A 27,247-nucleotide genomic window follows, 5' to 3' on the forward strand; every position below is an offset into this window, starting at 1 on the left:
ACATCATATGTTGCCCCTATCAAAAATCTAATACTCCTTTCCTCCATACTCCACAGTTCTTTCCAACTAAGCTTTTTCTTTTCTACACCTTCCCAATTCACCCATCGTCCCTGCTTAGCCTGAGCCACTGCCTTTGCACCCCTCAACATTTCCTCCTGTCTACGAATCTGCTCAACAACTAGCTTTCTCTTCTCCTTGGGACCTGCTCTACTCCACACCGGTTTGCCTGGGCCAAGCCCCAAGCCTCCCCGGCCTATTTGCACATTACCCACAATCTCTGTATGTCTAAGAGTTGCTTCTGCCTCCTGAGCTGCCAATCTTGGTTTCCATTTCCTCCCCTTGGTTGGGTTTGGAACCACCTTACTAACTACCACATCTTTACTCCCAGCTAACAGGAGCTCTGTCCTAACTTTAGTACATTTAAACTCCTCTACTAGACTAGATACTGGGAGCTGGAGTATGCCTTTCCCATACAGTGCCACAGTACTTAAGCATCTAGGAACACCTAGCCACTTCCTAATATAAAAGCTAACTAATCTTTCCATTTTTTCCACAACAGATAATGGAATCTCATACACAGACAGTGGCCACATCAACCTAGGAAACAATCCAAACTGCAGACACCACAGCTTCAACTTTCCTGGAAGCTCTGATTTATCTATTCTATCCAGTCCCTCAACAACATCTTCACGAAACTGCACTGACTGCTTTCCATCATTCATGTCTGCCTGGTACCACCTGCCTAAACTCTTCACTGCCTTTTCCCTTATTATTGGAATGCTTTCTTCATCTATTACAAACTTTCTATCACTTAATTTCCCTCTACTTATTCAGATACTTCTAGACTTAGTAGGTTTGATTTTCATCCCAGCCCACTTTAGATTTTTATCAAGTCTCTCAAGTATTCTCTTCATACATGGTACTGTTGTAGTCACTAACGTCATATCATCCATGTATGCTCTAATTGGCGTAAGGCGTATGCCATCCTGACGTCTCTCTCCTCCTACAACCCACTTGGAAGCTCTAATAATTATCTCCATGGCCATTGTAAATGCTAATGGAGAAATTGTACACCCTGCCATAATGCCTATTTCTAGCCTCTGCCAACCTGTTGTGAAACCTGCTGTACTTAAGCACAGTCTAATATCTTGAAAATATCCTCTTACTAAGTTAACCACTACTACAATAGATATGTCGAAGAAAACACAGAAATGATCAGATAAAGCAACATTGACGACATCCACGTTTGAAATAATAACACCCCTTGAAATGAGCACATCTAGAGTGTGCCCTCTGTTGTGGGTGGGCTCAGTCACATGCTGAGTTACACCAAACATTTCAAGGACAGCAGTGAGCTCTTTAGCTTGCTTGTTATGGCCTATCTCAAATCTCCCATTTTTAAGTAAGATCATTGAAAAAGCGGTTTTTCAACAGCTTAATTACTTTTTAAAACAAAATAACTGCTATGACACCTTCCAGTCAGGTTTTAGACGGCACCACAGCACTGAGACTGCTCTGACCAAAGTGTTTAATGACATATTAAACTCTACTAAACTCTTTCAAAACACACTTAGAGAACAGGAAGTACTTTGTGTCAATAGGTAACTTTACATCTGAGCACACAAGAGTCACATGTGGAGTTCCCCAAGGTTCCATTCTGGGACCTCTTCTGTTTAACATGTACATGCTCCCACTGGCACAGATTATAAAAACAACAGAATAAACTACCATAGCTATGCAGATGACACGCAGATATATATTACAATGTCACCAGGAGACTGAGGTCCTGTACAGGCTCTTGGTAAATGCATTGAAGAGATTAATGACTGGATGTGCCACAACTTTCTTCAGCTAAACAAAAACAAAACTGAGGTAATTGTCTTTGAAGCCAAAGAGAAATGATTACAGGTCATCACAGAGCTTCAATCTATACACCTACAAACTACCAACCAGGCCAGAAATCTGGGTGTAGTGATGTACTCAGACCTAAACTTGGAAAAATACATTAAGGCAATAACAAAGTCAGCCTAATATCACCTTAAGAATATATCAAAGTTAAAAGATCTGATGTGTCAGCAAGACCTGGAAAAACTAGTCAAACTACATCAGTGACCTCCTGACCCAGTATGAACCTTCCAGACCCCTCAGGTCATCTGGATCTGGTCTTCTATCAGTTCCCAGAGTCAGAACCAGACATGGAGAAGCTGCATTCTGTCTTGGAAGCAGCAGAGACCTGGGATTGATGGTGTTCTGAGCTCGCTGTTACAGCTTCTGGCCTGTTGGCGGGTTCCTCACAACTTTCCTCTTTGCCACTTTCAAAGGGAAATATGTCGAAACCCTCAGACTCATTTTCCAGAATCTCTTCATCTACTATGTCACCCCACAGAAGTGCAGGAGAGGATATTCTGCTTTGACTCGTTTTGCTTGTTGTTTTTTAGCGTTTGTCTAAATGACTTTTTAAGTACGTGTTGTTTTTCAGGCGCTTTGTCTTTCAGGCTTTTAGAAACTACAGTGATGTCATGTCCTCTGATGTCATGTTTCCACTGTGATGTCATGCAAAACTGTGAAGTGATAATCAGTGATGACATCACTTCTTGTGACTTCAGAAGCAGTGGTGCTCTGTTCTCAGTCAGCAGTCATCACGTGTGCTGTTTTGCTTTCTTTTTCAGCTTTATGATCTGAACTGTAAAAAATATGCAGCACATGTTCATAGAGCCTAGGCAATGGTGGCAAACATGGGTTGTATGAATGCTGTATGAGGTGTAAATGAAAACAGAAGCAGTGATCCTTTATATATATGTGATTAAAAATTGGACAACAGGAACTGAACCTGAATGCATCATTGTCCAGGTCAGTAATAATGTATTTATTGTATGTTACTTTATTGTATGTTGTTCAGCTGTTTTCATGCATCAACATAATACAGTAATAACAGTGTAGTCATGCTTGTTTCTATTCAGAGCTGCTTACAGGCAGAATGGGATTATTTCTACGTGTCAGCATACAGTGTATAACATGGATTCCAGTAAGAATCTGACTTTGAAAGAGAGAATCAACATGTAAATGATAAAGTGCCTTCCTGTGGATGTTCTCAGATATGTACAGTGTGAACACTGTGATCCTTTCCCACATGTCCCAGTATGTCTGATTGTGTTCCAAGTGAGGGTCAGACTGGATAAAGTGTCATGAAGCTGTCACCCTTAAAGAATCAATAAAAGCTCTGAATACCAAAGCATCTGAGTGTCATTCCAGTGTCATCTCTCTAAGTAATGATGGAAGAAGCAGAAGCTTCAGCTGCTCCTCCTCAGCTCTACTTTCCATATTGTCCACACTGACTGTGAATCAGAAGCAGCACAACAGCCACATCTGCAGCTTGTTGCTGAAAAGCTGTTCTGACAACATTCACAGTCCAATAAGCAGCACAGTGACAGCAATGTTGTTGTGTTTGGGAGTCAGAAGAAATCTCAGGTTACCACCATGTGAGTGAAGGACAGACTGCAGCACTGATAAAAATGTCCGTTTGAAATTAATTCACAGCATCAGTGTGTCAGTGGAGCTGAAGGTGAACCGTAATAATAAATAAAACTAGAAAATTCCTGAAGAAATTTTGATGGGTGCCAATCTACTGCCCGCCCAATAATAAAAAAATGTTTAGTTAAGTTAAAGTCGAGAGTCTCCTGTCACATATAAACTTTGAATGAGGTCTCTGTGATGTCGTTAGGCTGAGTTATGGCAACTCCAAAATAGGGCAGTTTCTGGCATTTAGGCAAAAGTGTCTTCTTTTTCTCTCCTATAAACATGAGTTTTAATCCTGATGCATATGCCTGGAACAAACCCTATAAAGTTGAGAGTCTCCTGTCCCATATAAACTTTGAATGAGGTCTCTGTGATGTCGTATGACAGAGTTATGAGGCCTCCAAAACAGGGCATTTTTTGGCATTTTTGGCTCGTTAAGTGCTTTTCAATCGATTTTTCCAGACAGGTCTGCTGTAGACAGCCATGTCATTTTTATCAAGGTCCATTTTTAAAAAACAGGGTTTTTAGCATTTTTAAATGCATTTTGGGGCTGGTTAAGTGCTTTTCAATCGATCGGTCTCTGCGAGACCCAAAATTCCTAAGAGAGGTCTGATGAAGACAGTTTTGTCATTTTTTATCAAGGTCCTGGTTAAAATACAGCTTTAATGGCATTTTCAAAATGGCCTCATTTTCTGCTTATCAATCGATTTTCCAATTCAATTTTGCGCTTCTGCAAGCCCCTAAATGGGGGAGACATTTATGTCATTTTTATCAAGGTCCGGTGTAAAAAACAGTTTTTATGCCATTTTAAATAAGCTTAAGAGCTCCATCTTGGCTTTTTCCTCCTAAGCAGTCCCTGTCTCAGCCCATAGCAGGCTGTTAAGCTTGTTGCTTGGAGACAGCTCGTCAGCATGCGCACAGGCTCCAACTGACAGGTGCTGCAAATGACACACACTATTACCTGTTAAAAAAGGAGCATTTCTGATTTCCGCCTACTTTCTCGAACAAACGGTCATAGCTCGAAAAGTAAAGCTCGTATCCGAATCATTTTTGTACCGTGAGCGCCACAAGGGATGGCCGAATCCAGCGGTGTGATTTTCATTCGGCTACCCCCTCGGGCTCGTTTTAAATGGCAGTTTTAAAATCACATTTAAACACTGATTTTAGGATATTAGCCATTTATAATGGGATTGAGGGACGGAACTTTGCGCTCAGAGGCAATTTGTGATAAATCTGTGTGGCAGAGGTCAATGAGTGTAACATTGTTTGAAAGAGGACAAAAATACCTACGTTTTGTGATCAAAATTTGTCCAGATCGGCCAGATATTTCAGACATGAGAGAGTTTTGTTTGAAGAATCCGTGATTAATGATTTTTAGAGTGAGAGTTTGAGTGCGAGAGACGTCAGATCTGAGATTTTGGCACCCTCAAAAGTTAACTGCCGTCGTGTCAAAGCCGTATTGAATATATTCAAACCCTTCGATTTAGTTATAGCCGAGAGTCTCGTGTCACTTACAAACTTTGAACGAGGTCTGTACTATGCTGTATGGCTGAGTTATAAGGCCTCTAAAAATGCCTTTTTCAAGCTCGTTAAAGTGATACTCCGGAGTAAATTCAACCTGGGGTCATATGAACGGTGATATCCAGCCAAGTAGCCCACCCGCAGTTTTTTCGATATTGGCTGAACATCAGCTGAGTTACTGAGTTATCCCGAATAGCTTCGTACAAGGGTTAATGGATCCAGGTCCGTATCTCCAAAATTACCACACTAAAATCACATGCCATGACACCAAACTTCTACAGTAGTACAAATACGGTCTGTACTCACAAAGCGATGCATTTGGAAGTTTGAAAATAGTCCAGGAGTTTATTATTATCAACACAAGCCTGATAGCTTCTCTGCAGCTAAAGCTACGTCGACGTCACTCCAAGGCGCCGGGAGCTTCAAAGTAAGATGAGGGTTGATCTACTACTGTAGACAACAAAGTATATGCTATATTTTACATGTTTTTTTATGAATTTTTATGTTGTAGAGTTGTGAAATTATTTTATCAATGGAGAAATTGAGCAGCCTTGCTTTGTTGTCTACAGTAGTAGATCAACCCTCATCTTACTTTGAAGCTCCCGGCGCCTTGGAGTGACGTCGACGTAGCTTTAGCTGCAGAGAAGCTATCAGGCTTGTGTTGATAATAATAAACTCCTGGACTATTTTCAAACTTCCAAATGCATCGTTTGGTGAGTACAGACCATATTTGTACTACTGTAGAAGTTTGGTGTCATGGCATGTGATTTTAGTGTGGTAATTTTGGAGATACGGACCTGGATCCATTAACCCTTGTACGAAGCTATTCGGGATAACTCAGTAACTCAGCTGATGTTCAGCCAAGATCGAAAAAACTGCGGGTGGGCTACTTGGCTGGATATCACCGTTCAAATGACCCCAGGTTGAATTTACTCCGGAGTATCACTTTAAGGGCCAAAATCGCCATTTTTTTTACTTTTTGATGAGGATTCCCTGTTTAAATTTTCCAATATTTTCCCATTTTGCGGGAATTCCTTTTGATTAATGAGAGAGAAAAGTCTTTGCACACTATTCCCGATCAATGCGCACCTAACGGTGCACTTTTTATGTCGGTGGGACCATCGCTGCCAGACTAGTAGCGAACCGAACTTTAGGGCGGAAATGGGAAAATAAGAGTCTGGCACAGGAGTAAGATGTGTGTCTAATACCTTCGGCATTGGCACCCATAATAATAAAGATAGTGGTGATGTTTATAAAGGTTATGGTCATCCCCAGGAAGATGATTTCTCAGCTGTGAATAAACAGAACAGCTGTGAGTTGCAGATACAGAAAGTTAAACTCCATCATTCAGCCACCTACTGCTGCAGGTGTTGGAAGTCTGGTCTCCACAGGGAGAAATGATCCCTGCAGCCTGTACAAAAACCTTCAGATGAAAACATCCAAAGTGAAAAGAGAGAAAGATCTTCCTTCCAGGTCCCCACATTTCCATCAGGTTAGTTGTCTCTAAAGCTGCTCGTCTCTGACTGAATAAAGGAAAGGCAATTTTATTTCTCGAGCACAATTCGTACACAAGGCAATTCAAAGTGCTGTACAGCTACATAAAATCATAAAAGAAGGCAATCCCACTGACAGCTTCTCATTTCCACTGATGGATGTTTATCAAATCCATCAGAATCAAACAAAGTGAGATGTAACCAGGTCAAGTTGGAAGCAAAGAGAATAAAACAGGAGACAGATTTTACACGCTGGCTTTTCTTTAAATTCAGGTGGAACTGCAGGTAGTGATGGCAGCTGGATTTATGGATCATTTCATTACTGATCATTTCTAACAACTTTAACTTTATTATTCCAAAGGAAGAAAAACACAGAATATAAACACATCAGCATGATATACATCATCATCCAGTCAGAGTCTCTCTGCACACAAGCTGCTGCTGCTTCATCCTCTCAGCTCACATCGTCCTGTTCATCACCATCACTTCCATCTGTAGAGAGAAGAAAGAAGAGATAAAGGAGTGCTTCAGAGCATCTCTTCCTCAGCTGTCAGCTGCCATCAGCTTTAATAAATATAATAAATAATAAATAAAGTCTAATAAAATACTGCTGAGAGCTGCATGGACCTCCGACCCTCTACTGACCTCAGAGTCTGCAATTTGTTGTGTGGACTCTTCACAAGATCAGACAGCTCCTTCACATCTGATTCATTCAGGTTGTTCCCGCTCAGGTCCAGTTCTGTCAGATGGGAGGGGTTGGACTTCAGAGCAGAGACCAGAGAAGCACAGCTGATCTCTGACAAACTGCAGTTCCTCAATCTGAATAAAGAATAAAACATGTGAGCTGAAGCCAACAGGATGCAGGTTAAAACAGTCCAACAGAACAAGTGAAAAAGAGCTCTCATTAATATTAATGACAACATGCTGCTGCTTCAATAAAGACGGAGTGACTTCAGCTCTTAAACTCTGCCAGCTCCACCAGTGGCTCCATCCATACAAACTCATGTTGTGCAGCCAAATGATTCAAGTTTCAAAGAAAACAAACATGTCAGGAGGAACTTTGGAGCAAATGGGAACAAACTGATAGAAATGGAGATCAGGTTCACTGTTTTATTGAAGGTTAAAGGCACAAAAACATGGTGCAGTGATGTTTAATGGAATCAAACTTCTTTAAAAAGACGTTTCATTCAAAGTCTTACAGATGATTTTAGTTTGAAGCTAACTTTGATTTGATATCAAATCTTCTCTTTTCTGTTATTCTTCATATTTTAGTGGCTGGCCTTCTCTTCTATGCGGTGGTGTGCTGGGAGGCAACTTTAAGAGGAGAGATGTCAGCAGACTGGACAGGCTGCTGAGGAAAGCTGGCTCTGTGGCTGCTGCAGAGCTGGAGTCCTTAACATCAGATGCAGAGAAAAGGACTCTGAACAAGCTGCTGTCCATCATGGACGATGAGCAACTGTGATTTGTGCTGAGTGCTGACAGAAACAGCTGACATTAACAAAGTGTGTCAGTGCTGCAGGTTATTTTCACCAGCACTCATGGAAATATAGTGTGGAGGAGGTGTCTAAGAAAGGATTGCAGTTCCCACAGTCCCTGAAGGCAGCATGATGGGGCTCCCTTCAGCCTCCTCTGTTATTCTGGCAGTCAGGATTTACCACCCCTGTCAGCTGACGTCCTGGCTCTCAAAGCAGATCAGCAGCAAAAGTTTGAAAGTGAAAAAACGGATCAGAAGGTGGAAAAAAGTTCAGAATCTGACAGAAAGTTTGAATCTGAAAACAGAAAATATCTCAAATATGAAGAAAGGAGACTAAAGTGGAAATAAAAAAGCTGCTCACACACACTCACAACCTCCTTCCATCTGCTGTTACCTAGCAACAAGTTAGCTCACAGCTTTTCTTCCATCCATCGTCCAATCATGTTATTCTTCTTCTGATAAACTCTTCTTTGTATTTTCCTCACAGTCACTAAATGTCAGCATCACTTTCAGTTGGACTTGACATTGTGTAACAGAGGGAATTATTGATAGAATTCATGAAATAAAGCTCAACTGAAAGTGATTTCCTTTCAGTTATTAGTGTGAGAAGCTTTTTGGCTGCATTTTGTCATCATGAATGAATCTGACTGAAGGTAACTGCTGCTGTGATGAAAGCTGCTTTCTAACCAAGTCAAAGATTGTTCATTTCCAACAGTGTTGGAGGGGAGTTTGTTAGTATCAGCTGATTAACGGGCTTTTGGAGTTTTGCTGCTCCAAACTGTTGTTATTGTTTCAGACAGAAATATTCACCAACTCTGGAGCTCTAGAAGCATCAGCCAGTGATTCTACATTTGTTTCTGTCTGACAGATTCACTGTGTTTTCTCATTATTTAATGAATCATCATTTCATCAACTAAAGCACTGAAGAAGAAAACAGACTTTACCATGAAGACCAGCACATCTTTCACATCATATTAATCTGAACAAACAACTAACACATGGTGTCTGACCTCAGAGTCTTCAGTCCACAGTGTGGACTCTGCAGAAAGCTGCACAGCTCCTTCGCTGCAGAGTAACTGATGTTGTTCTCACTCAGGTCCAGTTCTGTCAGATGGGAGGGGTTGGACTTCAGAGCAGAGACCAGAGAAGCACAGCTGATCTCTGACAACCAGCAGCGCTCCAATCTGAATAAAGAATAAAACATGTGAGCTGAAGTCAACAGGATGCAGGTTAAAACAGACAAACAGAACAAGTGAAAAAGAGCTCTTGTAGTGCTTACAACACTGACGGCATAATTCACTTTCTTATATGTGTTCTGTTATCTGTTATGTTGTTGGTTCATCGTCTTGAATGTTATGATGCATTTAATAGTTGCGGTCTCTTTAAGAGATCCGGTGACGTTTCATGATAACAGCTGTTCTGTTGATGCGCGAGCTGTCAGTTGGAACTGTCAGTTTTTGTCAGTTGGAACTGTCAGTTTTTGTCAGTTGGAACTGTGAGTTTTTGTCAGTTAATAAACGCGACTCACAGAGTCTTAATGTGAGAAGTTTTCGGCTCATCTTTTCGCCTAAAGGCAACTTCCACACTGGTGACCCCGACGTTTGTTTACTGGACGTATCCAGATCGCCATGACCGCAAACGCTGTGTCTCTCAAGCTCCCCGAATTCTGGGAATCGTCTTCTTCTGCCTGGTTCGCTCAGACTGAGGCACAGTTTGCCTTGCGTCAGATAACGGCCGACGAAACGAAATACTACTATGTGGTATCTGCTCTCGGAAGTTCTACGGCATCGAGAGTAGTGAGCCTTCTTAAACGTCCTCCTCTGACGAGAAAGTATGAAACTCTGAAAGAATACTTACTGAAAACATTCGAACTATCTGACACAGAGAGGGCTAGCAGGCTTTTCTCTCTTCAAGGGCTCGGTGACAGCAAGCCCTCAGAGCTAATGGACCGAATGCTCGATCTGCTAGGTGACAACAAGCCAGATTTCCTTTTCCTCCACCTTTTCCTGCGCCAACTGCCTGCTCATGTGAGAGCTGCTTTGGCCAACACTGCCAGCACTGATTGTAGAGAACTGGCTGCTGAGGCTGACAAGTGTTTCCTGGCTAGTCAACAGCCCTGCGCAGCTGCCCTTCTTCCTGCTGGTGCTGTTGCTGTATCAGAAATATCCGATGATCACATGCTCATCGCAGCAGCAGCCCCGCGTCGGCAGCAATCTTCAGGTGTGTGCTACTACCATGCCAGGTTTGGCCCCAAGGCCAAACGATGCCGCTCTCCATGCAGCTTCAGTGGAGCGGGAAACGCCAAGGCCGGCGCTCACTAGTGGCCGTGAGCGTCGGCCATGCCGGCGGGCTGCTCTTCATCCACGACTCCATCTCCGGCCGGCGATTCCTCTGCGACACAGGGGCACAGCGGAGTCTACTTCCTGCTTCACAGGTGGACGTGGTGGCTGACACCCACGGCCCCCCCATGGAAGCCGCCAATGGAAGCCCTATCCGTACATACGGCACAAGGCATGTTGAACTGTGTTTTGACGGCCAATGCTTCGGCTGGGACTTTGTGACTGCCAAAGTCGCTGTTCCCCTCTTAGGATCAGATTTTTTGTGTGCATTTGGACTGTTAGTGGACGTTAAAAATTAGCGCTTGATCGACGCCGTCACTTTCTGTTCTTATGCTTGCGCGCTCAGCGACTCTGGCGCAGAACACCTCTCCAGCCTGCTCTCTGTCACGGACAGTTTCCAACGGCTGCTCGCCGAGTTTCCAGCACTCACCCAGCCCACTTTCTCCTCTTCTACAGCCAAGCACGGTGTAGAGCACCACATCGACACCACTGGCCCACCTGTGTACGCCCGCGCTCGACGCCTCGAGCCGAACAAGCTTGCCGTAGCCAAGACAGAGTTCGAGTCCATGGAGCGCCTGGGGATTGTTCGACGCTCCAACAGTCCTTGGGCCTCTCCCCTACACCTCGTCCCCAAACCAGGGGGGGGCTGGCGTCCTTGCGGGGACTACCGACGGCTCAACGACGCGACAACGCCTGACCGCTACCCAGTGCCGCACATCCAGGATTTTTCAGCGCACCTGGCTGGTAAGGTCATGTTTTCGAAGGTGGACCTGATCAGAGGATACCATCAAGTGCCCGTACACCCTCGCGACATTCCAAAAACAGCTGTAATCACACCGTTTGGTTTGTTTGAGTTCCTGCGCACACCATTTGGGCTCAAAAATGCTGCTCAAACATTCCAGCGGCTCATGGACTCTGTGTTACGGGATCTGCCTTTTCTGTTTGTGTACCTTGACGACATCCTCGTGGCCAGTTCATCACCTCCAGAGCACCTTTCGCACCTTCGCACTCTGTTCGAGCGACTTACCGAGCACGGGCTCATCATCAATCCAGCCAAGTGCGAGTTCGGTCGGTCCACCATAGACTTTCTGGGGCACAGAGTCACGAAGGACAGGGTTGTTCCCCTTCCGTCAAAAGTGGAGGCCATCACCACTTTTCCACGCCCAGTCACTGTCAGAGCCTTACAGGAGTTCCTTGGCATGGTTAACTTTTACCACCGTTTTCTCCCCAGGGCTGCCCAAACCATGCGGCCCCTGTACAAGGCTCTGAAAGGTGCCAAGCCTAAGCACACTGTGGACTGGAACCCGGAAAGAGACAAGGCTTTTGTGGACGCTAAGACAGCCCTGGCTAAGGCTGCCATGTTGGCCCATCCCGCCTCCTCTGCCCCAATCGCACTTACCACGGACGCCTCGGACTACGCGGTCGGTGCGGTTTACGAGCAGTGGGTGGGTAATGCTTGGCAGCCTCTCGCCTTTTTCAGCAGGCAGTTACGTCCCAGTGAACGGAAGTATAGCACTTTCGACCGGGAGCTACTTGGAGTGTACCTCGCCATCCGACACTTTCGTTCACTGCTGGAAGGACGCCAGTTCACCGTTTTTGTGGACCACAAGCCTCTGACCTTCGCCATGTCCAAAGTCACTCAGCCATGGTCCGGCAGGCAACAGCGGCAGCTGACTTACATCTCAGAGTTCACGACGGACATTGCACACCTTTCTGGGAAGCACAACCAGGTTGCAGACTGCCTCTCCCGTGCTGTTGCGGGGGCGGTCCACCTCGGTTTGGACTACGGCAGCATGGCAACGGAGCAGGCCACAGACCCGGACGTGCAGGCTTGCCGTTCATCCGCTACTGGGCTGCAGCTTCAGGATGTGGCATTCGACGACGCTGGCACCACTCTGCTTTGCGACATCTCTATGGGCTCCCCTAGGCCTGTTGTGCCTGCGAAGTGGAGGCGGCCTGTTTTCGACGCCATCCATAGCCTCTCACACCCCGGAACCAAGGCCTCACAACGGCTGGTGGCAGCAAAGTTTGTGTGGCACGGACTTAAAAAGGACGTGAGGGACTGGGCGAACACCTGTGTAGAGTGCCAACGTGCCAAAGTACACCGCCACACCAAAGCGCCACTGGAACAATTTCAAGTGCCTGAACGACGTTTCGACCACGTCAACATCGACCTAGTTGGCCCACTTCCACCCTCGCAGGGTTACACTCATGTACTCACTATGGTCGACAGGACCACACGGTGGGCAGAGGCTGTTCCACTGTCATCCATAACATCAGCGGACGTGGCACGGGCATTTATTGGCACCTGGGTGTCCCGTTTTGGCGCCCCTTCAGACACCTCCTCAGACCGTGGCGCTCAGTTTACTTCCGAGCTTTGGAACGCTGACGCAGGGAGCTTGGGAGTTAAACTCCACCGCACCACGGCCTACCACCCCCAGAGCAATGGCCTCTGTGAACGATTTCACAGGTCCATGAAAGCCTCCCTGCGTGCCAGCCTGAAGGACAGTTCCTGGGCTGACAAGCTCCCATGGGTCATGCTGGGCATCAGGACAGCGCCGAAGGAAGACCTCCAGGCCTCCTCCGCAGAGCTGGTCTACGGTCAGCCACTGCGGGTCCCCGGGGATTTCGTCCCCAGCACCACGACCCCTTGGTCAGCCACACTCCAGCGCTCCAGCCTGTTAGACAATGCCAAGCTGTTTGCTCCACTTGCTACCTCCTGCCACGGTCTACCAAACTCTCACGTCCCCAGTGGCCTACAGTCTGCTGGGTATGTTTTCATTCGTGTGGATGGGCACCGTGGACCTCTCCGTCCGCCTTACGAGGGCCCTTTCCGTGTTGTGGAAACTGGGGACAAGCACTTTGTGGTGGACATTGGGGGCAAACCGGAGTGTATTTCTGTGGACCGCCTTAAACCAGCTCACCTTGATCTGGCCAGGCCAGTTGAGTTGGCGCAGCCCCCAAAACGGGGACGGCCTCTGACTAGGCCCCCCCTTTCCGTTCCTCCTGCCCCTCGACCATGCCGCAGGGGAGCCCCACAGACAGCCACTGAGGGGGCGGTTTTGCACTCTCAAATTCGGCGGAGCCGCACTGGACGTTTGATTCGCCCCCCACGCCGTTGATATTTTTTCTCAGGTTTTCTGTTAGAGTGAATTCTGGGGGGGCATGTGTAGTGCTCTCAACACTGACGGCATAATTCACTTTCTTATATGTGTTCTGTTATCTGTTATGTTGTTGGTTCATCGTCTTGAATGTTATGATGCATTTAATAGTTGCGGTCTCTTTAAGAGATCCGGTGACGTTTCATGATAACAGCTGTTCTGTTGATGCGCGAGCTGTCAGTTGGAACTGTCAGTTTTTGTCAGTTGGAACTGTCAGTTTTTGTCAGTTGGAACTGAGAGTTTTTGTCAGTTAATAAACGCGACTCACAGAGTCTTAATGTGAGAAGTTTTCGGCTCATCTTTTCGCCTAAAGGCAACTTCCACACTCTCATTAATATTAATGACAACATGCTGCTGCTTCAATAAAGACGGAGTGACTTCAGCTCTTAAACTCTGCCAGCTCCACCAGTGGCTCCATCCATACAAACTCATGTTGTGCAGCCAAATGATTCAAGTTTCAAAGAAAACAAACATGTCAGGAGGAACTTTGGAGCAAATGGGAACAAACTGATAGAAATGGAGATCAGGTTCACTGTTTTATTGAAGGTTAAAGGCACAAAAACATGCTGCAGTGATGTTTAATGTAATCATGGAATCTAACTTCTTTAAAGAGTCGACAGCAGCAGAACTTGTTACTGTGACTTGTTGTGTTTGAATATTTCAGTCAGTCCAAACATTACAGAGCCTTAGAAAAGTGTTGGAAGCATCCAGAGGTGGACTGATTGATCAGTTTGGCTGATTAATGGATGCTGATGGACGCTTTGACTAACTATCAGAATCAGTGGAGTTTGAGGCTGATGGTTGGGAGACCTCCCCCATCTCCAGCAGGAAGCTACAAAGCTGAAGTCAAGGAGGAGTCAGAGTGTTAAGTTCAGTGTTTCCATTCACTCTTTAAACATCACAGCTTCCATCAGAGTCACATGATTTAGAAGCAGACAGAAACACAGCCGGCAGCAGCTCCACTGAGAGACTCATCTTCAGAAAATCCAAACACTGGACTAATGAGCAGATCAGTACAGATGCTCGCTACCAAAGCAGAAACTAAAAGATGTATCTTCTGCTGTTATCGGCTCATCCTGTTTTTTTTACTGATGATCTCAGCTCAGCAAAGAACACCATGTGAGCAAAGCATCTTCTCACACTGACAGTCAGCTGTTTTGCCGGAGTGAACAGGGCAGACAATACAGCCTCTAAATAAGGCATTATCTGTCTTTATTTCACCAATACTTTAAGACCAATGACTGAATGAACGTGTAATATTGCACTGTTAGCTCAGAGCTGCCATGCTGTTGTTATTTGGGGCTATCGGGGGCTTTCTATACACGCGTCTAGTGGCGCGGCACGCATCGATGATGTCATCCCACTGTATTGTCTAAGCCCGTTTCTCTACGCGGATCTCGAGTGATATAAATAGTGTCCGAAGGACGCTGACTTTCGCCAAACTGTTATCTGTGAGTAGATGAACGTATTTTATGCCAGAAATAAAGTTCAGGTTTAAAAAAAACGAACTTCCCCTTTAAGGCCCTCGGCCTCTGGAGAAGTCACTCAACCTCCCTCCTTCATGCAAAGTCCAGTGTGTCATCACCCAGCAAGGATTGGCCCTTTTAGCCCTTCTGCCCTAAAGTCATCAGGTTTATCTTGTCTTTTTGATCCCCTTGGTCCCTCAATAACCCTTTAAACTCCAACTTAGCATGTGGAAATATTTCATGTTACTCTCCTCTAACCCAAGCCGAGCGGGGCTCAGTAGCTGCAGCCTTTGTGTGTCACTCTGCAGACCGCCATGCTTTCTGTAGGACTGACAGACCTTTCTTCCAAGATATTAATACAGAAAGGACAGCTTTTTTTCTTTTACTTTGACTCACTTTAAAAAGTTTCCACAGAAAAATACATTAAAAAGCTTAAACTGCACTTTGGTTATTTATTTATTTATTTTTAGAGTTTCATGTTCATGTTCAAAACGGACAGCAAAACTAAATCTACACTTCAGGACGTACTGTGATAGAAAAAAATCTGATCCTTTATGCCCACATTATCATTTCTACTTCTGTGTAACTGCTTAAGTTGACGCATGCATGAGATTAATAGCTGCACTCTGGAGATCACCACTGTCCGCTCTAAGAACTGAGTGTCCCACAGCCTGGGCGGTATCAGCACCACTATCTGCTCCCAGCAGGACAGAAGGAAATGTCTCATGCATAGACGCAAGCATCCGTCTTCTCTGCCCTATAAAAGCTTCCTGAGAGCTCTGCATCTCTGAACATTTGCATCACAGCTTCTGTATGTAAACGTTTCCTTGCTGCAGGATAATTAATGTCCTCTGCTTTTGAACTTCAGACAGTATTCCTGAGTATTCTTATTCATTTTCCTGACATACTGAAAACATGCAGTCATCATGACTCTGAGGAGTCTGGGGAGGAAGTATCTGATAAAAACAGCAACATTTCTGTGGACTGTGGGGAGCTGCTTTTGGACAGCTTCTAGATTTAGTCTGATAAAAAGCTGTAAAATATCCTGTTTTTCCATTTTAATATTAGGAGTCAGACTTGGTGAGCAGCAGGACTTGCAGATCCTGATTGTTGTCATCTACAGGCATCTGTTTATAAAAATCACTTGGACATGAGGTTTTTTTCCAGTGTGTTCAAACATGTCTTATTCACTTCCAGTAACACTTAGAAGGATTCTGTGTGTTTGGTAAATACATTCAGCTTCTGATTCACTAAAGGATTATGTGGCTTTGTTGCCCGTTAAATGGCAGCAAACCAGAGGCTGCACATCTGTCTAATTCACAAAGGGTCAGGTTCACCTCAAACCAAATAACCATACAGATATCATCACTCTGTTCCAGTGCAGTGTGTCCACATTTAAAGGAGGTTTGATGCTCACATTTAGAGGAAAAAACAGCTCATATTTCTGTAAAGTAGTTTACTTTGGGTATGTGATGGATCTGTGTTTTAGGACAAATCTACAGGAATGCAAAGGAGTAAAAGAGCACTTTGGTATGTCTTTAAGCTGTGTGTGTTATATTCAATTATCAGAGTTATTTAAGCCAGATAATCAAAAGGCAGAACAGATCAACCTGTTTCATTGATCAAGGTACCTGGAAGCTGATTTTAATCCATTTAAGCCAGAATTATATCAGCTCTCAGCTGAAAAGCTCATGAATCCTTACCTGAGTTTTTTCAGTCTGCAGTTTGGACTCTTCAGTCCAGCAGAAAGCTGCTTCACTCCTGAATCCTGCAGGTTGTTGTTACTCAGGCCCAGTTCTGTCAGGCTGGAGGACTGGGAGCTGAGAACTGAGGACAGAGCTGCACAGCTTCTCTCTGAGAGGTTACAGCCACTCAGGCTGAGGAGGGAATGAGATGGAAGGAAATAACTTGATCGACACTAATCAATTAAACTACATTTGAATTTCATTATTGGAAGAATTCTGTTTCCCTGTTTGTTTCTGTTCATATGTCCATGGAAATAAAGTAAAAACATAAAATAAAAGAAGCTAAATAGAGTTTTTTTCTCTGTTAATAAGTAAAGAATGTATTTGAAAAGAAATATATCTATGTTGTACGTACATAGCTTTGTTGGAGGCTTTGATCACTGGCAGCAGCCTCAGAAGAGCCTCCTCTGAAGCAGAGTATTTCTTCAGGTCAAACTCATCCAAATCTTTTCCTGATGACAGTAAGATGAAGACCAGAGCTGACCACTGAGCAGGAGACAGTTTATCTGTGGAGAGACGTCCTGAACTCAGGGCCTGTTGGATCTCCTCCACCAGAGAACGATCATTCAGTTCATTCAGACAGTGGAACAGATTGATGCTTCTCTCTGCAGACAGATTCTCACTGATCTTCTTCTTGATGTAATCGACTGTTTCCTGATTGGTCTGTGAGCTACTTCCTGTCTGTGTCAGCAGGCCTCGTAGGAGCCTCTGATTGGTCTGCAGTGAAAGACCCAGGAGGAAGCGGAGGAACAGGTCCAGGTGTCCATTTGGACTCTGTAAGGCCTTGTTCACAGCACTCTGGTAGAAGAGAGTCTCTGTCAGTGTTTCAGACTCCTGAGACTTTGATTGTTCTTCCATCAGGTTGATTCCAGAGCTGATGAAGGTCAGATGCACATGAAGAGCAGCCAGAAACTCCTGAACACTCAGATGGATGAAGCAGAACACCTTCTCCTGGTACAGCCCTCTCTCCTCTCTAAAGATCTGTGTGAACACTCCTGAGTACACTGAGGCTGCTGAGATATCGATGCCACACTCTGTCAGGTCTGATTCATAGAAGATCAGGTTTCCTTTCTGCAGCTGCTCAAAAGCCAGTTTCCCCAGAGACTCAATCATCTTCCTGCTCTCTGGACTCCAGTGTGGATCTGTCTCAGCTCCTCCATCATACTTGACCTTCTTCACTTTGGCCTGAACCACCAGGAAGTGGATGTACATCTCAGTCAGGGTGTTGGGCAGCTCTGCTCCCTCTCTGGTTTCCAACACATCCTCCAGAACTGTAGCAGTGATCCAGCAGAAGACTGGGATGTGGCACATGATGTGGAGGCTTCGGGATGTCTGGATGTGGGAGATGATCCTGCTGGCCTGCTTCTTATCTCTGAATCTCTTCCTGAAGTACTCCTCCTTCTGTGGGTCAGTGAACCCTCTGACCTCTGTCACCATGCCAACACAGCCAGGAGGGATCTGATTGGCTGCTGCAGGTCGTGTGGTTATCCAGAGGCGAGCAGAGGGAAGCAGCTTCCCCCTGATGAGGTTTGTCAGCAGCACATCCACTGAGGTGGGCTCTGTAGCATCAGTCAGGGGCTCCTTGCTGTGGAAGTCCAGAGGAAGTCGACACTCATCCAGACCGTCAAAGATGAACACAACCTGGAACTGTTCAAAGCTGCAGATTCCTGCTTCTCTGGTCTCAGTAAAGAAGTGATGAATAAGTTCCACCAAGCTGAACTTTCTCTCTTTCAGCAGATTCAGCTCTCTGAAAGTGAATGGAAACATGAGCTGGATGTCCTGGTTGGCTTTGCCTTCAGCCCAGTCCAGAGTGAACTTCTGTGTTAAGACTGTTTTCCCAATGCCAGCCACTCCCTTTGTCATCACTGTTCTGATTGGTTCATCTCTTCCAGGTGGGACTTTAAAGATGTTTTCATGTCTGATGGATGTTTCTGCTCTGCCTGCTTTCCTGGATGCTGCTTCAATCTGTCTGACCTCATGTTCATCATTGACCTCTCCGGTCCCTCCCTCTGTGATGTGGAGCTCTGTGTAGATCTGATTCAGAAGGGTTGGCTTTCCTGCTTTAGGAATCCCCTCAAACACACACTGGAACTTCTTCTTCAGAGCAGATTTAAGTTTAAGTTGAGAAACTGAAGGAAGAAGCTCTAAATGACCACAACAAACAAGACTAAATTAGTTAGTAAGAAATCAATTCAACCAAATAAGTAATATTTGAACATCTGCTGTTCTGTGTGCTGAGACATCAGTAAATGTGTCCTTTATCCAGCAGGTTAAATCTTTAGAGGAATCCTCTTACTGCTCTGCAGACGGTCAGCCAACTCCTCCTGCTTCATTCTTCTCAGGAAGTGAACTGTGATCTTCACTAATGCCTCTCTGCTGCTCCTCTGCTCTTCATCCTCACCCTCCCTCTGATTCTCTAAGCATTCTGGGTAATCTGGACTCAGAACCTTCTGGATCTTCTTCAGCTCCTCCTTTACAAAAGTGAGCATGTTGTCCTCCAGCAGCTGGAACAGAAAACTATATGAATGAGCCACTCAGACTGAAACCATGGAGCCAAACATCAGATCCATGTTGGACACACTGACAACCCAATGGTCTACAGAGTGCAGCATGGAGAGGACTGTAAACAGAACAGATGGGAAAGTAGTTGTTGTACATGTACAGACCATAAAAATGGAGTCCAGCTGTGTTTGATGCTGCTGGGCAGACGGAACACTGGGACCCTCTGAGCTCTGCTGGTCCACTCTGTGGAGGAATCATGAAGAATGAGCTCACATTCTGTCTGTCCACACAGAGACCAACACAAGGTAAAGCTCCATCTACATGTGAATAGTTAATAAACCTCCCTGGAGAAGAATAAGTTCACAAGTGCTACTGAGCCCACTGAGAGTGTATGTAAGTTCTTATAACACTGAGAGAAGGAATATCTCCTTCACAATTTTCTAAAGTTCTTTTTTAAGTTGTTCTTAAAGTTGCTCTTCGTGCAGTAGAGCAGGACTGAACTGCTCAGGTTTCTGAGCAGGGACTGGGACTCCATTCCCTCAGAGATCCATAACACCACAAACTCTACTCTGAACATCCCCCCACTGAAGTGGGACCAGCAGAGGAGGCACAGGTAACAGAAGAGGGGGAAGAGAGGGAGACTGAAGGCTAAGTTAAACGTTAACCCCACAAACCAGCCATTCCAAGTCTCTTTCTCGCAAATTCCCAGTCACTCAATAACAAGATGGATGAGCTACAACTGCGGATTACCTTGTGCTGTTTGGATTACTGTGGGATTGTCATAATAGAGACTTGATTGGACTCTCTTACCCCCCTCACTGTGATCGAGCTAATGGGCCATGCTACGTGCAACAACAACAAAGACTGGCACTGTGTTCCCAATCCAGAAGCCGTGACAGCCGTGACCTCACAACAGTGAGGTGCAGGCCTGGTTCAAATCATGCGTTGAGACCTTCAAGTCTGGAGCAGGCAGGTAACCAGACACTTTTTACCGGGGCACGTACCCCTGTAAAAATGCGTTGTGCCCTAGTAAAAATTCCCAAATACATTTTTCAGACTACGCCAGGGATGTCCAAAGTCGGTCCTTGAGGGCCTCTGTCCTGCAGGTTTTAACCCATTTAGGCCTGAGACGCCTGGAAAAGAATGCCTGTAAAACCTACGGGCGATTTCAGAAAGACCCCCTAAAACCTGAAGTTTTTCTGGAAATTCAGCAATTACTAAATGATTGATTTCTCAGCCTCTGTAGCAGATAGAAACAAAATTCAAAAAGTATTTGAGAGCTTACACCTGTGGCTTTCTTTGGAAATTGAGTTTATTTATATACACCTTCACGAAAATAGAAAATGTAAAGTGCAGGAACAGCACTATTTTCAATAAAAAAAAAACAGTAATAAAATAAAATAAAAAGTCATGTGCAGGAACAGCGCTATTTTCAATAAAAAAAACAGTAATAAAATAAAATAAAATGTAATTTTATATTTAAATTATTTATTTAATCTCTTCGTACTGGCAGCACAAGGAGCCCATACACATTCCAATAAACGTTTTCATCTCCGGCACAGTTACGTGTGACCACCTTGCCATCTTTGCTCGAGCTGGAGTCTGAAGTACCTGGTCACTGTATCTATTCGTCTCGGAAACTAAATGCGCCCAAAGCTCCTCAGTAAAAATATGATTAAATGCCTGCAACGGTGTGGCATCTGCAGGTAAATCGACTTTCACCCCTGGTGTGCGGTTGAAATCTCTCCGTCGATTACGGTGGTAATTGTCAGTCTTCCACTCACATTCAAACCCTTCAAAATCATCTTCAAACATATGTGCTAGCCATAAATCTCCATCAGTTGGGTCAGCACGTTCATCAGCATCATCAAAGCCAAGAAACTCCTCACAATCGCTCCCGTCTGAAATGTCTTCCCACTGAAAGTCCTCCATGCTTGTTCGATGAAACTTAACTTTTTTTTTTTTTTTCGATGTAACTTAACTTCAAAACAATGACACGAGGAACATGACGACACTCTCACGTGTCTATTATAATGCATTTAATTAGCGCAGAGGTCAATAATGGACGTGTACGCTTTCCCGGCCTTAAGGGTAGAATAACGAAACAGCGCCCCCCGGCTTTAAAGGTAGAAATGCGGCAACGCTTTCCCGGCCTCAATGGGGTAAATGTTGCCCTGCTTCAACACACCTGATTCAGATTAAATTCGATTAAATTCAATTCATTTTTATTTATATAGCGCCAAATACAACAAATGTCATCTCAAGGAAAATAGATAATAAAGTCCAATTCAAGCCAATTCGAATTCAATTAATTGTAATCATAATTATTCATAAAATAATAGATTTCGTTCATATAGAGCCAGTTCAAAAACAATTTCCTAGCTAAGGAAACCAACAGATTGCACTGAAACTTTTTTCTTTTTCGGTCCAATCTCCCGTCCGGAGCGTGCCTGAGGCGACTGTGGAGAGAAACGACTCCCTTTTAACAGGAAGAAACCTCTGGCAGAACCAGACTCAGGAAGGGTGGCCATCCGCCTCGACCAGCTGGGGTTTGAGAAGACAGAAAAGGGGGGGGGGGGGGGGGGCGGCGGCACTGTAACACCATTCAAAGGATATCTGTTGGAACAGGGAAATACGAGTTAATGACCACAATAATGTCACATATACATAAAGAGAGTAAAGTGAGGAAAGGTGTGACAGATGAGGCCCCCCAGCAGTCTAGGCCTATAGCAGCTTAACTATGGGATGTTTCAGGATCACCTGAGCCATCCCTAACTATAAGCTTTATCAAAAAGGAAAGTTTTAAGCCTGGTCTTAAAAGTGGAAAGGGTGTCTGCTTCCCGGACATTTACTGGCAGCTTATTCCACAATAGAGGGGCCTGATAACTGAAGGCTCTGCCTCCCATTCTACTTTTAGAAACTCTGGGAACCTCAAGTAAACCTGCAGTTTGGGAACGAAGTGCTCTGTTAGGAAAATATCTTACAATGAGATCTTTAAGATATGATGGAGCTCGGTCATTAAGAGCTTTATACGTAAGGAGAAGAATCTTAAATTCTATTCTGAATTTAACAGGGAGCCAATGAAGAGAAGCTAAAACTGGAGAAATATGATCTCTCCTGTTAGTTCTCATCAGAACTCTGGCTGCAGCATTTTGGATCAGCTGGAGGCTTTTCAGAGAATATGTGGGACAGCCCAATAATAAAGAATTACAGTAGTCCAATCTTGAAGTAACAAATGCATAGAGCAGTTTTTCTGCATCACTCTGAGACAGGATGTTCCTGATTTTAACAATATTACGAAGGTGAAAGAAGGCAGTCCTAGAAACCTGTTTTATATGCGAGTCAAATGATAAATTCTGGTCAAAAATAACTCCAAGGTTCCTCACTGTAGAACTAGAAGCCAAGGAAATACCATCTAGAGTAACTATATAGCTAGACAATTTCTCCCTGAAACGCTCAGGTCCAAAGATAACGACTTCAGTTTTGTCTGAATTTAGAAGCAGACAGTTCTGAGTCATTCAGGTCTTTATGTCTTTAAGACATGCTTGTAGTCTGACCAACCTATTGGGTTCATCTGGTTTTATAGATAAGTACAGCTGAGTATCATCAGCATAGCAGTGGAAATTTGTGTCATGCTGTCTAATAATGTTACCTAATGGAAGCATGTATAAAGTGAAAAGAATCGGTCCAAGCACAGAACCCTGGGGAACTCCATGACTTACTCTGGTGTGTGAGGAAGATTCTTCATTTACAAGAACAAACTGAAATCTATCGGATAAATATGACTTAAACCAGCCTAATGCAGTTCCTTTAATCCCAATAACATGTTCAAGTCTCTGTAATAAGATACTGTGATCGACCGTATCAAATGCAGCACTGAGATCCAACAGGACAAGCACAGACACAAGTCCGCTATCAGAGGCTAAGAGGAGATCATTGGTAACTTTCAGCAGTGCTGTTTCTGTGCTATGATGCACTCTGAATCCTGACTGAAACTCTTCAAACAGATTATTTCTGTGTAAATGATCACAAAGCTGAGCTGCAACTATTTTTTCATGAACTTTAGACATAAAAAGGGAGATTGGATATAAGTCTATAATGAGCCAACACTTCTGAATCAAGAGTAGGTTTTTTAAGTAAAGGTTTAATTACAGCAACCTTAAAAGGCTGAGGTACATATCCTGTCAACAAAGACAGATTGATCAAATCCAATATGGAATTGTCAATTAATGGGAAAACCACCTTGAACAGTCTGGTTGGGATTGGGTCTAAAACACAAGTTGATGGTTTAGAAGAGACTATTGCTGTTGTTAGTTCAGAGAGATCAACTGGACAGAAGCCGTCTAAATATAAATCAGGTTCTAAAGATACTTCTAAAGCTGCTGTACTTGATGATACATCACTGATAATAGTGGGAAGGACTCAACTCTATCAATCTTCTCTCTGATAGAAACTATTTTATTGATAAAGAAGCTCATGAAATCATCACTGCTGAGAGTTAAAGGAATTAAAGGAATAACTGGCTCAGCAGAGCTCGGACTCTTAGTCAGACTGGCTACAGTGCTGAAAAGAAACCTGGGATTGTTCTTATTCTCTTCTATCAATGATGAATAATAAGCAGCTCTAGCTTTACGAAGGGCTTTCTTATACGTTATTAAACTATCTTTCCAGACTAATTGAGACTTCAAAATTAGAGAAACGCCACTGTCTCTCCAGCTTGCTTGCAGCTGTGAATTATACCAAGGAGCCAGCCTCTTCTGACTGATTACCTTCCTTTTCAGAGGGGCAACATTGTCCAGTGCTGTACGCATTGAAACTATAGTGCTGTAAACAAGAGAGTCAAGTGTTGCTGAAGTAAAGTTTAGGTAGTCGTCCTCTGTCATATCTGCACATGGCAGTGAAGAAAAGGATGATGGAATTAATTCTTTAAATCTGGTTACAGCATCCTCTGATAGACACCTTCTATATGTAAATTTCTTCTCAGAAACTGTATAGTCAAGTAATGTACTCAAAGGTTATCAGAAAATGGTCAGATAAGACAGAGTTAAGAGGGAACACTGTTAACTGTTCACTCTCAATGCCATAACTCAGCACAAGATCAAGGGTGTGATTAAGGCAGTGAGTCGGTCTGTGAACACTCTGAGAAAATCCAATAGAGTCCAATATAGAATTAAAGTTCATATTCAGGCTGTCATTTTCAACATCTTCTTGAATATTAAAGTCACCCACTACAATGACTTTATTTACAACAAACACAAGAGGTTTCTGTGATTTCCACTTTGCGTGGGAAAAACTGAGAATCAGAGATTCAAAAGAGAAACTAATCTTGGGTCTGGGACTGATTAGTAACCCTGATCTGAAAATAGCTGCCACTCCTCCTCCTCTGCCTGTGGTTCGAGGAACGTGAACATTTAAACAGTCACAGGGAGTTGCTTCATTAATGCTAACATGATCCTCCTGCTGCAGCCAGGTTTCTGTAAGACAAAATATATCAATATGATGATCACAAATCAACTCATTCACTAACAGAGACTTCGAAAGGGGAGATCTGATATTCAGCAAACCACATTTAATAGTTTGATGTTTTTGTTCAGTTAAAGTTTTTGTTTTAATTTTTTTTTGCACAAGAGGATTTGCTCCTTTTGTGTTAAAGCAATACAATGTAACTTCTCAAAAAGCCCACTGTGGAGCTCCCCCTACAGGCTTGGAGGTAATGTACGGTTACACTGTCGTAAATACAACACCCTTTTGCTTTCACGTTTCACGTTTGTTGACGAACCGGCGAGGAGTCAGAAGGTGCAAGCTATGTCGACTGAGAAGGTAAGAGTAATCAAATGTACCTGGGAGCGTGAGAGGGGTCTATTTGTTTGTTTTTGTGTGCCAGAAAGCAAGTCGAAGTACTTCCGCTCAGCTCCCGGGCTGCTCCAGCAAAGTTACATAGCGCAGTTATTCCAACTCAGACCCCTGAAGGGCATAGGAGACAGGCCAATCGTAATATTAAAACTCATTCTAGCCGCACAATTTTTTTCAAGCTGTTATTGTGGGAGAAGGATGTCATGACATGTTCATGACTTCTGGCCTAGTTACATCCTGGGCCTTGTTGATGGTTAGAATGAGCGTGTTTATGATAAACTGCGAAAGCTAGGCGCCTCCAGAGAGGGCCACGTACACTTGTTATGATAAAACGGTATAAAAGGGTGTCCCAGAATGAAGACGGTGGACATTTTGTACATTCTGTATGCACGTTTTGCTGTGACAGTTTGTTCAATAAATTCCCCAATGGACTGCTGACCGACCGCGTACTCGTCTCTATTTTCTCCACAACATAATGGTGACCCCGAGTGCGTGAGATTTTGGCAGCTGGAGCCGGACGGGACGCGTCCTCTGTGCGCCGACAGCCGAGATCAGTCGTTAAACCTGCAGGTACGACATATTTTTTCCTTTTTTTCTGAAAACGGCGGTGTCTGTTGCTGGTGTACAGGTGACGGGCCTCCGACAGCTCCACAAATTTAAAAGAACACGGGAGAAGGACGAGTATATTCGGTAAGCATCTCATTGTTACCTCTGCGCAGGGGGGCTGTTGAAATTGTTGAAATTGTGGGCCAAGGGGAGCCAAGTGTTTTAATTGAGATAAAAATTGGGTGAACAGCAGCTTATGTGAGTTGTAAAGCAGACAGCTGTGAGCAGTTGGTCGGGCTATCGTGTGATGTATTGTTGTGATAATTAAGAAGGACTAGTCGCTCATGCTCGGGCAGGGAATAAATCGATGAGTTTAAACTGGAATAATAGATACGCTTTTAGAGCAGGCAGGGTGGAAATCACCCGCTCATAGTGATGTCATAAAGCCGACGGCCGACCTTTAATGCATTGGGGGTTCGGGCTACCGTGGGATTATGGTTTGCATTAGTCATTAATATATGTGAAGAATTATTTTCACTAGTCAAGGAGTAGACGAATGCTGGTATTTGATTGACTTGCGAACATAAAAGTTTGGAGGTGGAATCAAAACGGCAGTTCAAGAAAACTCTGAAAAAGTCAATTCCAGTTCTATACGGGCACATTTTAAGTATATATGTTTATATCATTTTATATATCTGCTTAGAACTCTTTGGAGTTATCCGAGACCTCAGTATAAAGACATTTGGAGAAGAAAAGTCAAATTCGTTTATGAAATTGGCCACAGGAGATTTTTATTAAGAGGTCACAGCGAAGCTGATAAATACACGTCAGCATTTGCTGCATTGGTCAAGAAACCATATCACAAGGCTTGTAGGGAAAACACATTTTGTATTCCATATATTGCCGACACCAACATCTCCTGAAAAAATTAAAAGTCTAATTGAAAGAAATTGATAATTTAAAAATGTGAAGATTTGAACGGTGACTGATACAAAACTTTTGACCGACTGACTTGAGTGTGTGGGACCGGTCTCTGTTGTCTGTCAATGTGTGTGTGAAATCTGATGTTTGTGTGAATCAAGAAAGAGAAGAAAAGAGAAAAGGTTCTGACTCATATCATCCCTTGACTTTTGAGTATTCGTAGTATTTTAATTCACACTCAGATTTGCTTCATTAGCATAACTGGCTTTATGGTCATAATTTGCTTCACTGGTATAATCTGCTTAATTGTGATAGTTGCCGCATTAATAACTTGGGGAAATAAGGTGTTGTTGCCGAAATGTGCTGTTATTTTTAAACGCTGTGGGTTTCTTTCTTTAAGACTCTATATTTTCGTTGAGTGCATCTTGTTATTATTGAATACTGCTGTGATTGGTGTTAAGTTTCTAAAGTTCTATTCTTAACAGGCGAGTGAATTGTGTTCCGGCTCTCAGGGGGACAGAGGGTGCTGCGCGTTCACGAGGCCGGTGTGGAGGCGCGGGCTCTGGCCTTGAGAGTTTCCTGCTGCTTCAAATGTTCGTGTGTGATCACACTTTCTTTCCTTGTGTCTTCCAGGGGCAATTTATGGTTGAACTGTAATAATTATTAGTTTTCTTTAGGTAATGTGCTAATTGCGGAGTTGCTATCAGTCG

General features: G+C 44.0%; 1 protein-coding gene across 4 annotated transcripts in view; it reads right to left on the reverse strand.

Moving 5' to 3' along the window:
* Positions 1-6,859: 6,859 nt before the first annotated feature.
* The window catches only part of LOC142391891 (NLR family CARD domain-containing protein 3-like), a 39,909-nt gene continuing 19,521 nt past the window's right edge, over positions 6,860-27,247 (reverse strand). For all 4 annotated transcript variants that reach the window (XM_075478077.1, XM_075478076.1, XM_075478074.1 and 1 more), the window contains 7 exons: positions 19,382-19,460; positions 19,012-19,219; positions 17,071-18,859; positions 16,674-16,847; positions 9,015-9,188; positions 7,176-7,349; positions 6,860-7,022 (listed from right to left, as the gene is read on the reverse strand). In XM_075478077.1, the coding sequence (XP_075334192.1) occupies positions 7,013-7,022; positions 7,176-7,349; positions 9,015-9,188; positions 16,674-16,847; positions 17,071-18,859; positions 19,012-19,219; positions 19,382-19,460 (2,608 nt within the window). In that variant the 3' untranslated portion in view covers positions 6,860-7,012. The remainder of the gene's footprint in view (positions 7,023-7,175; positions 7,350-9,014; positions 9,189-16,673; positions 16,848-17,070; positions 18,860-19,011; positions 19,220-19,381; positions 19,461-27,247) is intronic.

The sequence above is a fragment of the Odontesthes bonariensis genome, chromosome 11 (genome assembly GCF_027942865.1).
Source record: "Odontesthes bonariensis isolate fOdoBon6 chromosome 11, fOdoBon6.hap1, whole genome shotgun sequence".
Classification (NCBI taxonomy): domain Eukaryota; kingdom Metazoa; phylum Chordata; class Actinopteri; order Atheriniformes; family Atherinopsidae; genus Odontesthes; species Odontesthes bonariensis.